We start from the raw sequence: 11098 nt of genomic DNA, 5'->3' as shown, positions 1-11098 counted from the left end.
TAAAAAGAGCAAAACCTCTTTATTTCCTCTTGAGATACAAATGCTCAGTTTGTATGTGGGACCAGTCCTGGAGACCGTGGCTAGCTCTTCCACTTGTTCCAACAAATTCCAGGCCAAACAGGATCTAGACTGTTTCCATCTGTTAATATTTGGCTCATCAAATCTACAGCCTGGTACCCGCGAGCAGGACTGCCCGGTAAGGCCAGATGTAGTAACAGGCAAGCACGGAGGTAGGAGATACGGTGGATTCAACGTGTACGTGCAGTTTAGGCCCATGTCCCCACATGCTCTCTAAATTCCATTATTTGGTCAGAGCTGGGAGTGGTATCAGGGTGCTGGCCCATTGTTGCTCCCTGCTCCTCTGATTCTGCTCTTCTGCTTCTGAGGGACAGAAGGGTTAGATCGTCTGGGAGCTGGTGGGGGCCATTTCCTTGGCAGCCTGCCGGGCTAACCAGTACTTGTATCTTTTGGTCTTAGGCCTCTCAAAGTTCACCACAGACATAGGTATCCTCACACTGTCAAGTCCGTTTACCTGTACACAAAACGACAGGAATCCTCAGAGGTCAGTTGGGCAGATAAGAGCTACTACCATCCAATCCCACCTTTTCACCAGCCAGAAAGAGGAGACCATATGTGACACACTCACCGTCACCTCACACCAGTACTCCCCCCACTGCGTAATGGGCTCTTCTGGTAACTTTAATGCATGTGGGGCGACCACAACACCAAGCTGCAAAAAGTCACAACCAAAAAGAGATCTGTTTACATTGATGCAACTGTAGGCAACCTCAAAGGAGGTTCTGGAGTTTCCTGTAAAGGAATGAAAAAAACTGAGTTTACCCTGGTTGATTCCTTGGGAGGGCACAGACCTCCAGAGATAAGAGCAGAGAAACTCAGTCCCAATTTCTCAGAAAAGGAGGAGGATTCACCAAGGAAAAACAGGTCTGGAGACTGAAAATCACTTCACAAAAGTACAAACTCTCCAGTTAGTCACATCTCCTAGGTTTTCCCTATCTAGAGAGGAAATAAATGATACCACCATCTCTTCCTATCTGCCTTCAAATTCTGGCCACACTTAGTCCTTAGCCATTTCCCTCCCACAACCCCTGCAACCAACCAACAACACTTTCCCTAACTCCAGCTGTATGATCACACCCTTTCCTAACAGATCAATTGTTGGCCTCATTCCCGGGGAAGCTTCTACCCTTAGAGGTAGAGCGGTATTTGGGAACACTCACATTTTTGAAGAAATGGCGGGCAACTATTTCAGGGTTTAGTTCCCATTTGACGTTATTCTTCATCCCCACCTCCAGATGACAGCTTCTCAGAAATTTCACTGTCTGATAGGAATTATAAACAAGAGATAGATTAGAGTTGCAATCAAAGGAGAAGAAACACGTTAGCAAGAAGCATAAGGTCTGAGTTCAGGAAAAGGGCACAATTTCTGCCTCACACGCATACAGGGAAGGTGACTGGGAGTAAGATTCTTCTTCTTTTTTTTAAATCTATTTATTTGACAGCACAAGCAGGGGGAATGGCAGGCAGAGAGGGAGAAGCAGGCTCCCTGCCCAGCAGGGAACCCAACGTGGGGCTCAATCCCAGGACCCCAAGACCACAACCTGAGCTGAAGGCAGACGCCCAATTGACTGAGCCATTGTCTCAAGGCTGATTTTGTAGGAAGATGTTTTAGTGAAACTTTGGAGAAGGCCACCTATACCTGGTTGTTCCTAAGCAAGGAGAAACAAGCCATGTCAAAGTTAGACCTATCAATGGGGACCAGTGGTGTATCTCAGAAGAGACTGACTTTTTCTTTTCTTTTTGAGAGAGAGAGAGAGCATGCATGAGTGAGGAGGGGTATAAGGAGAGAATATTAAGCAGGTTTGACGTAGAGCAAAAAGCCCGACATGGGGTTTGATTTAACAACCCTGAAATCATGACCTAAGAGGAAATCAAGTCGGACGCTTAACCAACCGAACCACCCAGGCGCCCCAGGATAGAATGACTTTCATAGACCATATTAACCCAATACTTCTGGCCCTTCAGTCCTACCCCTACCCCATTAACAATTTCTCACTGCTTACAGAATGAAGTATAAATTCATTAGCTGAGGATTCAAAATGTTTTACAAATCTCACCCCAACCTCCTTTCCAGCCATATGTTTTGTAATATTACCCTATGTAAGTCCTCTGGTTTTGCTAGACTGGTTCTACTTTCCATGTTAAAAAAATGCCTGAACCACCTATACTTTTTTTCCCTTAATACCTTTCCCACTGTCCTGTTCTATCCAAAGCCTACTAATCCCACAAGGCCCAATTCAATCCCATCTGAAGAAAAGCCCTCTCCAGTCACCCTAACCCTTTTTGATCCATGTCATTCTCCTAATCTACTGCCTTGAGGTTACTGATCACCTTCTCATGTGCCTATGTTCTCTGTGACTTGTCTGTAAATATCCTTGGAGGCAGAATCCTCATCTCCCATTTTTCCATGGGTCCCTTGTAATCGGGCTGGGGCCCTCCTCAATAAGGGCACATCACCCAACAAGTGAGGATCTCCCAGGAGGTGTCAATACCAGTTATGGCAGCCAAACATTTCCCCTTTCTCCTACACTTGTCTCTGCAATCAGGAGATTTCAAGGAAATCAAGGAGCCTCTCAGGAAGAAAATGGTGACTCCTTAGGTGACAAGTAACAACTTTCTATGTTTTTACTCACCATCTCACCTGCCCTGGTCTGGATCTTCTCTAATTTTCCTTCTTGTCTCAGCTAGAAAAGAAAGTTAAAGATGAGAAAAAAGGAAAGAAATATGAGTCCATGATAAATATTGAACTTACTATGCTGGATACAGGCTGAGTTTCTGGATTCCTGTACTTCTAATCTCTATTTCATTTTTAAGTTAGATAGCAAAGGAAAGAAAGTTGCAAGAAGAAATCTTATGATTTTTATTCCTCCAAGCCCCTCTGCCTTCCTTGCGCGCTCACCAATTTCTCCTCCTCAAACAGTTTCTTGTTTTCAGGGGAGGCATATACAGCCAGACCTTGAGGCAGTAGTTGATTCCGGCCCAAAGATTTCTTCACTGAGACCAGGTCACCCCGGACTCCAAGTCCTACCAATGAGAACAGATACTGGATCAGACTCCTGTTTAGAGAATCAAAGAAAGCAGCAGCTATCATTCCCTCATAGCGCTTATTCTAGAAAAAATGTTAATATTCACTAAGAACACTTAGAAACTTGTAATTAGTTTCTCTGGGCCTGATTTAGAAATTTAATATTCCCTGTACAAAGTGAGAGCTGTCCCATCACAGGATCTCAGTAACTGTAGCACATGCTGTTAGGCCTCCTTTTCCCTCCTTGCACTGTTTCATGTGCATTTCTCTATGCAGGAACGCAAGGGCACAATCATAGTACTTGTTATGGCTTCTTCTCAAATATACAGCAGCTCATTTCTACAAAGTAGAGTAAGGACGAAAACAGCTAAGGGAGGACGGCAGGGAAAAGCTGATGCCAAACAGAGCCAGCCTAAGATAGGAAGTATCTTTGCCGGGCCTCACCTTCCACGGACTGCGTGAGGATGAGCTCCAGGCTGCCTTTGGGCCCGTGTTTCGTGTCCTCTATCAGCTTATAAACCCGGTGTCGCCGGCGTAGGCGCGGCTTCCGGCCCTCTCCGGCCAGCGGCACCTTCCACCAGCGCTCCACGATGACCGTGCCCTGGCAGCCGGGGACGGAGGGTGAGAGAGTCTCCCGGAGAACCCCCTGCCGCCCTCAGCCGCCGGAACAGCCCCTGCCAAGCCGCGGCCCCCCAGAACGGTATTTGGGCGTAAAGAGCCCCACCAGAGGCGAGGACCCCCTGAGCTCAGAGGTGGCCCTCACCCGATTGTGAGAGAGACTGAAGTCGCGCTCCGGGCCGGGGGTGCCCCCTGCGAGTCGCGGGAGTAGCAGCCCCCGCACTGTTCCTCGAAGCAACGCTCTCCCCGCGGCCGCCGCCATGTTCCCAGCGCCGAGGGAGAGTTGAAGAGGCCCCCAGCGTCGGCGCAGGAAAGGCCCTAGCGGCTGCCCGCGTCGCGCCTGAGCTTCCGCCTCTCCGGCTGGCGAAGCCGAGGGGCAGACCCGGCCCCGGTCCGAGGATGGCCTAGCAGCCTCCTGGCTGTCGCGAGCTGGGGGAGCTAAGGCAATGATCCGTTATTCGGCGTTTTCCTCACTCCCTCCTCCCTGTTTCTTCTCCTAGCAGGGACGCCCTGACAGATCATGGCATGAACCGGAGAAAGACACCGTCTCCCTCTTGACTTCACTTTATCTTTAAAATGGGGGCTTTGGTTTATTTCTTGTGGCTCTGAGGTCACTTGCGGCTGTGGCATTCTGTGATAACCGGATGCCAAGGGAAGAGGGTTGCTGCGCTCATTTTTCCTTACTTGAGATCTTCCTAAAATGGGGGAGAGATGGGATCCTCTGGAAAACTATGGCCAGCCAGGAAGAGGCCTACCCTTAATCTTTACAACTGTGGTACTCCAGCTAGTATTTAAAGAATTCTAAATTGCAAGGGAGATAAGCCACAGAAAAAGGAAAGCATGGCAGTGGTGAGGGAGCAGAAGGCACAAAGGACAAAGCACAAGCTGACAACCCACAACCCCCACCCCAGCTTGTGCTTTGTCCCCAGCTTGCCTTCTGCTCCCTTAGCAGCAGGGTCCAGACTGTTCTGTGGAGGATCTTCCTACGGGAGAGAAGACCACATACATGGAGTGAATAGGGTCTGTCATCGGAGATTGCGTGAAGGTGTTCTATGCATCCTGTTATTTGACCCTTAAACGTCCTCATTTCTCCTAATTACACTTGCCTCACTTAGCTTCTGGGACACCAGTTTTGTTTCTGTTGTCTTCCAACTTCACCAATTTTCTTCACAGTTTGCTTTGCTGATTTCTCCTTTTCTCCGAACTTTACTTGGAGTGCCCCTAGGACAGTCTTTGGATCTTGACTCTTTTCAATATACACCCCTGCTTTGATCTCATTCAATCTTTGTGATTTCCAAAGTTCTTTCTCTCTCCTAGACTTCTCCTAAACTCAGACTTGAATAGCCCACTGCTTATTTGTCTTCTCCTTATTTATCTAATGGACAATTCAAAGTTAACGTGCTTCAAATCAAACCCATCTCTACCCTACCTCAAACTGCCTCACCTGCAGCCTTCCCCATCTCAGTTGATGGAAACTGTTCTTTCAGTTCTTGGACTCAACTTACTTTTCTCAGACTCCCAGAAATTCTGGGGGTTCTATCTTTAAACTGTTTCCAGACTCCAACCACTTCCCACCACCTCTAATGCTTCAGCCTGGAGTAAGACACAATCTTTCTTCTGGATCACTGCAGTAGTTTGTTGGCAAATCTGCCTTAGTGCTCTGCAATTTATTTACAACACAACGGTCAGGATCTTTAAAAAAAAAAAAAAAAAATCAGATCATGTCATCCCCGTACTCAAAACTTTGCAGTGACTTCCCCCTTTACTCAGAATAAAAGGAAAGGGCCATACAGTTGTCTACAGAGCCTCCCTAATCTGCCCCGTTAGCTGTTTGACTTCATCTCCTCCTTTCCTCACAGCTTACACCATGGCCTCCCAGTTTCTTGAAAACACTCAGGCACTTTCTCCTCAGGGCGTTTGCACTAGCTGTAGCTTAGGCATGGAATGCTTTCACCCCCAGATGTTGGCTTGGCTAACTCCCCCACCTTTAAGTCTTTGATTAAATGTTACCTTTTCATTGAGGCCCATGTGGATCACCCTACTTATTTCTCCAGGCTGCCTACCCCCTTCACACTCATAATTTTCCTTTATCCTCTTTTCTCCATAGCACTTATCATCTAACATACTAAATTTTATGTTTATAGTTTGTCTTCTCACTGTTTCAGATTTATTAGAGAGAGAGAGAGAGTGCAACAGGGAGAAAGGGAGAGGAAGACAGACTTCCTGCTGATTGGGGGAGCCCCATGAAATCAAGAGTCAGAGCACTTAACTGAGCCACCCAGGCGCCCCTGTCTTCTCACTGTTAGAAGCTAAGTTCCATTAAGCAGGGATCTTTGTTTTGTTTACTGGTGTATCCCAAGTGCCTAGAATATTGCCTGGCTTTCAGTAGGCCCTCAATCAATATTTGTTGAATGGGTGAGTGAATGAATATGCAGAGGTTTCAAACTGGTGGCCCCAGAATCAAATTTTCCTCACAGTGTTGCCTTTTTTTTCATTAACAGTTATTCTTTTTTGAGTTATAGCCCCTAGTTAAAATTTGGAGGAATTTAGCACAAAAATCTTTACATTTTATGTTGAAAAATCATACGGGGGCACCTGGGTGGCTCAGTTGTTAAGGGTCTGCTTTCAGTTCTGGTCATGGTCCCGGGGTCCTAGGATCCAGCCCCACATTGAGCACCGCACTGGGCTTCCTGCTCGGCAGGGGACCTGCTTCTCCCTCTCCCATTCCTTCGTTTGTATTCCCTCTCTCACTGTCTCTCTCTGTCAAATAAAATCTTTTACACACACACACACACACACACACACACACAGTTAAAAAAGAAAGAAAAATCATAGATCTGGGACCACTGAGTCTGCATTTCTACAACTGGACAGAGCTGAGTTGAGCTTTCCACTTTGCTACAGCCCCACCCAGCAGCTAATTCCATTAGCTGTCCTGGCTCCTGGAGGCTGTTTGCAATTTCTACCCTACAAGGCAATGAGATAATTCAACCATGTGTAGTACCCCTGGATTATTAAAGGTAGGGATATAATAAAAACATTGAATTGATAGGAACTGGGAACCAACGTATTAGGTCAGACATTGCGTTAGGGCCTCCGAAGCCTTCAGTGTTAAAGACACCAACCAGTTAGTGGCTTAAGTGCGATGTGTATGTGTGTGTGTTACAGGAGAGTATGCACACGCATGCGTGCATATGCCAGAATAAGGAGCCAGGTTGGGTGCACTGGACAGGTGCTCAGGTGAGCCTGTTTACCAATCAGTAGAGAAACTTAAGTATTCTAATAACTGGAACTGCTATGAAGTACTTACTAGATGAATAGGAGCCATAGTTAAGGGGGTTGGTGGGGTGGGGTAGGGGGTCAGCAGAGTGGAGTCCTGAAGTGACATAAGGGCTGACCCCTTGCCCATGTCATAGTACCTACCGGGTCACAATGACACCAGGTTGTGTGAACCTCTGCCACCCTCTCTGAACCTCACTTTGCCGCAAGGAGGCACTGAACTGAGAAACTGCCTTGTTACAGGTTGCAACCCTCTGCCTTCTCCCTTTCTTATATCAAGAGGGGAAAAACACGGAACTACCTCTACCCGATCTGGTCACCATACGCCTTTTACCTTTACTGTTACAAATACCGGATCACCCTCCGGGAGAAGATGCTGCCTTGTTGTTATAAAAGGTACTTGTTTTCATCTCTACTTGTAGTTGTTCATATAAACTGTCAGGAAAAATAAAAGAATTTGAAGGAAATTCCCAAGTGGTAAGTGATAATAGCAAAAGAGGGTGGAATGCTGGCGTGGAACTTTAAAAATTTTCCATCTGGCTGGCCTGGGAGAATGGAAACAGGCTGGGCAACAGAAGATACAGAAGGTAGTGCCAGAGCCCAGTCTTATGTACCTGGAAGTTAGGAGCCTCTCCCCTTCTCAGACACAGAGGGAACTAATTTGGGCTCCTTTTCCCAACCAGCATCACTTATAAGGAACGGGAGGACTTGACACTCCGGCCCCGTTCCTGCCTTCAGTGCTCCTGAGTCCCTAGCAGGCCTCCAGGTGGTCAGAAGCACCAAACAGGGTGATCACAACCAGCTTAAAGAATTATACTCGGTAAGTGGCCTCTGTGCTGGCGCCGTGCCAGGGAAGTCCCTAGCTTGCTGTGATACTTTGTGAAGAAGGGGCATTAGCTAGTTAGAAAAGAGTCTGTAGATCTTGGAGCTCATGCACAACAGCTAGTTGCTTTAGAAACAAGGATTCTGGCCCAGAGATATTAAGTCAAGATCATAGAGCTGGTGGTGAAAAGCAGAATGGGAAAAGAGGAGGTGGGAACAGAGCACAACGTAGTAAGACTTCAGGGAAATAAAGTTGTTTAGATGCTAAGCAGGGTCTAGAAACCAGAACGCCTCAACTTGCCCCTGTACCCTACTGCAGTAACATGCCTGTGGGTGACCTCTGTATTTTAAATGAGAAATAGAATTCAGAGAAAACACCTATCATGGAAAAAAGTGGTAAAGCATTACCAGTGAGACAGTAAACAAATGACAGAGTGTCGTTTGAGGAGTAAGACTTCTGATGTAAGTTTCCAAAGGGCTGGTGTGCCTCTCAGGTGAGGTCAGCAGGCAGTAAACCTGCAACTGCATCGACTCCTTTCTAGATTGTTTGATATCAAGGAAAACTCCACGGTAGAGAATTAGGTCCTAGGACTAAGGGACAGAGTAAGACTTTGGCTCCAATTCTCCCAGGCTCCCTGTCAGCACATAATTAGCTTTCTCAGACACAGCCAAATCGGCCTGCGATCTGATCTGAGGTCGAGATGAGAAGAGAAAACTATTACTCTTTTATTCCTCTTCCAGGCTGGGAACTTGACGGTGCTGGCTACTGACCCCCTGCTCCATCAGGACCCAGTGCAGTTAGACTTCCATTTCCGACTCACCCCCCAGACCTCTGCCCATTGGCACGGCCTTCTTTGTGACCATCGACTCTTCCTGGATATCCCATATCAGGCCTTGGATCAAGGCAACCGGGAAAGGTGACTGACCCCAGATGGGAAAGCAGGAAAGAGGAGTGAGAGGGGAAGGGGCAGAAGGTTTCCTTCTTTTATGTCATAATCAGGGAGTGGGGATGCTAACCGGTGAGGGTTGATTCAGGAGCTAGATACTCTCGCACCACTGAACTGGCAGGCAAACAAGCCTGTGAGCTGAGCCAGAATCTGGGCTTCAAGGAATCACAGCCCACGGGAGGCTGCTGGGCTCAGATTCAGAAACACAGAAGTGAGGATCCATAAATAGTTGAGTGATAGGACGTGCCTTCCAGCTGTTTGTGTTTATAGAGCAGTTCCTTCTCCGCAGCCCCTTTGGATGTCAGTCCTATTGTGTGCAATCCCTGGCCTTCAGAGAAAAATCTATCAATGCAAGTTCATCAACTTTTAATTCCTGGCTTAGGTCAGGAAAAAGGGAGCTGTAAGGTTTCTTCTACTCCAAGTAGGGGTCTGGATTTTTAGTTCACTAAACATTAACTGTAATTCTTCTCTCTGGCCCCTAGTTTGACTGCAACACTGGAGTATGTAGAGGAGAAGACCAATGTGGACTCCGTGTTTGTAAACTTCCAAAACAACCGGAATGACAAAGGTGGGTATTGGCTGTCCTTCCTGACCCATGGTGCTGAAGGAGCGGACAGCAACTTTCCCTTTGTAGGAGACCCTCTTCCCCTACTCTTTAGAAGAGAATGTGCCATAGGCATTTCAACGATTTAACCACCCCTCCCCCTACCCCCACACACAAGGAAATGAAGGCACCCAGCACTCTGTGCCTTCAAATTACACTGGGATTATGAGGAAGGCCCTGCAGGTAGATGTCAGAAGCCAGACTGAAGAAGCACTAATGAAATTAACACAGAACCATTCAAGGCATGTAGGCTGGTAGGACGGAAAGAACCTCAAACATATTAAGCACCTACAGTGCGAAGGGGTTGAGCACAGGGCCAGGGGGATAGGAATATTTTTAACCAGATGCTTGGAGCACATGTTGCAGAAACCACTTCTTCCCTCATACTGTTGGAAGATGGTCAAGAGCTTATTACCCTATCATTGCGTTGGGCTTCATAAACCTCAGCTCATTTAAATTGTGAGGAAGGTTCTATGATCCCCATCTTACAAATGAGAAAAATGAAGTTTAGAAAGGTTAACTTGTATGTTACAAAGCTAAGTAAATGTTAGAGCCACGTTTGGAGTCTAAATCAGCTAGTCCACAACACGTCACCCTAATGCCAACACTACATGGCTTTCCCCCAGCCACTCCCCGGTGAAAGAATCCAAATCTGGGGGAATAGCTGTATGGAGCCTTGAAGTGTTTTCTAATTGTTTTTCTCTTTTCACAGGTGCCCTGCTACGGGCCTTCAGCTACATGGGGTTTGAGTTGGTCAGGCCAGATCACCCTGCCCTCCCTCCCTGGGACAATGTTATCTTTATGGTGTATCCCCTTGAAAGGGACCTTGGCCACCTCTCCAGTGAACCTCCCTGAACATACTTATTCCTGCGGATAATGGGAACCTGATAAATGGGAACCAGGATGTGATTCAGGATACCTTCCATCTTAGGAATAAAGGGTAGTGCAATCCTCAAGTGTTAACTTTTCTGGGGGGGAGGTGGGCTCTGGGGGGGAAGGCAGGGTTGGTTATGCAATCCTCAAGTGTTCACTATTTCTTGGGGGGAAAGTGGGTTGGCTGAAGTGGAACAGGAGCCCTAAAGAGCTGAATTCACTACAGGATAAACATTTAATGATGGAAAAATTAAGAGGGACCTGCACCAGAGAGGGAATGGAGAAACTAAGAATCTTAGTTTCCTTTGTCTTTTACTTTTACTTATCCTAACCATTTACTGAGCACTTGCTAAGAGAAAAAACCGGGCACTATGGAATTCAAAAAGACTTAAGCCTTGACGGGAGATTTTTATCCATATATTTCAGTTCAAATTAGAGAAATACTAATTCCTTCTCTTTGGTTGTGGAGGAAATCCAAGAAGGTACCTGGATCCCACAGCTGTGACTCAAGGGAAGAATTTCAACAGACAAATTCAAGAAGTAAGCATAGGAGAGGACATTCCACACAGCAAGAAAAGTACAGGGTTGTGCTGAAAGAATAAGGAACCCACCTGATTGGCAAGACTGATTGGCAAGACTTAAAAGCCGCATTAAAGGGACAGACTTGAATTTACAGTAACAGACTGAAGCCAGGAATGACGCACCATTCATTTTTCTGAGCACCGAGTTCTACAAATGATTTAGCTCAGGGACCGCTCTACTTAAGGGTGATTGCCAAGGGACCAAGGAGCCTGGTGACTAGCTGGCCTCATGACCTGGTTGTGGAGCAGCACCAACCCCAGGGCCAGCGCT

General features: G+C 46.9%; 2 protein-coding genes across 2 annotated transcripts; one reads left to right on the top strand and one right to left on the bottom strand.

Moving 5' to 3' along the window:
• On the bottom strand, nt 1-4503 carry LOC111161969 (mitochondrial ribosomal protein L9). Its single transcript, XM_022526069.1, has 7 exons — nt 3867-4503; nt 3548-3704; nt 2978-3102; nt 2712-2762; nt 1239-1340; nt 647-730; nt 1-532 (listed from the first exon to the last, which is right to left on the bottom strand). Exons 1-7 carry the CDS (start codon nt 3981-3983, stop codon nt 398-400), a joined length of 771 nt encoding a protein of 256 aa, XP_022381777.1. The 5' UTR covers nt 3984-4503; the 3' UTR covers nt 1-397.
• Nucleotides 3637-10328, top strand: LOC111161970 (ornithine decarboxylase antizyme 3). Its single transcript, XM_022526070.1, is given in 7 exon segments — nt 3637-3724; nt 6890-6893; nt 7684-7744; nt 7746-7820; nt 8564-8739; nt 9252-9337; nt 10086-10328. Coding segments are annotated over 7 exon segments (576 nt in total). The 5' UTR covers nt 3637-3693; the 3' UTR covers nt 10229-10328.
• Nucleotides 10329-11098: the final 770 nt, after the last annotated feature.

Source organism: Enhydra lutris, unplaced genomic scaffold (genome assembly GCF_002288905.1).
Source record: "Enhydra lutris kenyoni isolate GAN:26980312 unplaced genomic scaffold, ASM228890v2 scaffoldscaffold88, whole genome shotgun sequence".
Classification (NCBI taxonomy): Eukaryota; Metazoa; Chordata; class Mammalia; order Carnivora; family Mustelidae; genus Enhydra; species Enhydra lutris.
Note: the sequence above shows the minus strand (reverse complement) of the source record. Positions and strands in the feature narration are given on the sequence as shown.

Excerpts from the sequence above, each read along its gene's own strand:
- LOC111161969 (XM_022526069.1), bottom strand. The coding sequence starts at position 3,983 with ATGGCGGCGGCCGCGGGGAGAGCGTTGCTTCGAGGAACAGTGCGGGGG. Across the intron at positions 3,103-3,547 it reads CCTCACGCAGTCCGTGGAAG|GACTTGGAGTCCGGGGTGAC; the intron begins GTGAGGCCCGGC and ends TCTCATTGGTAG. Across the intron at positions 1,341-2,711 it reads AGACCAGGGCAGGTGAGATG|ACAGTGAAATTTCTGAGAAG; the intron begins GTGAGTAAAAAC and ends AATTCCTATCAG.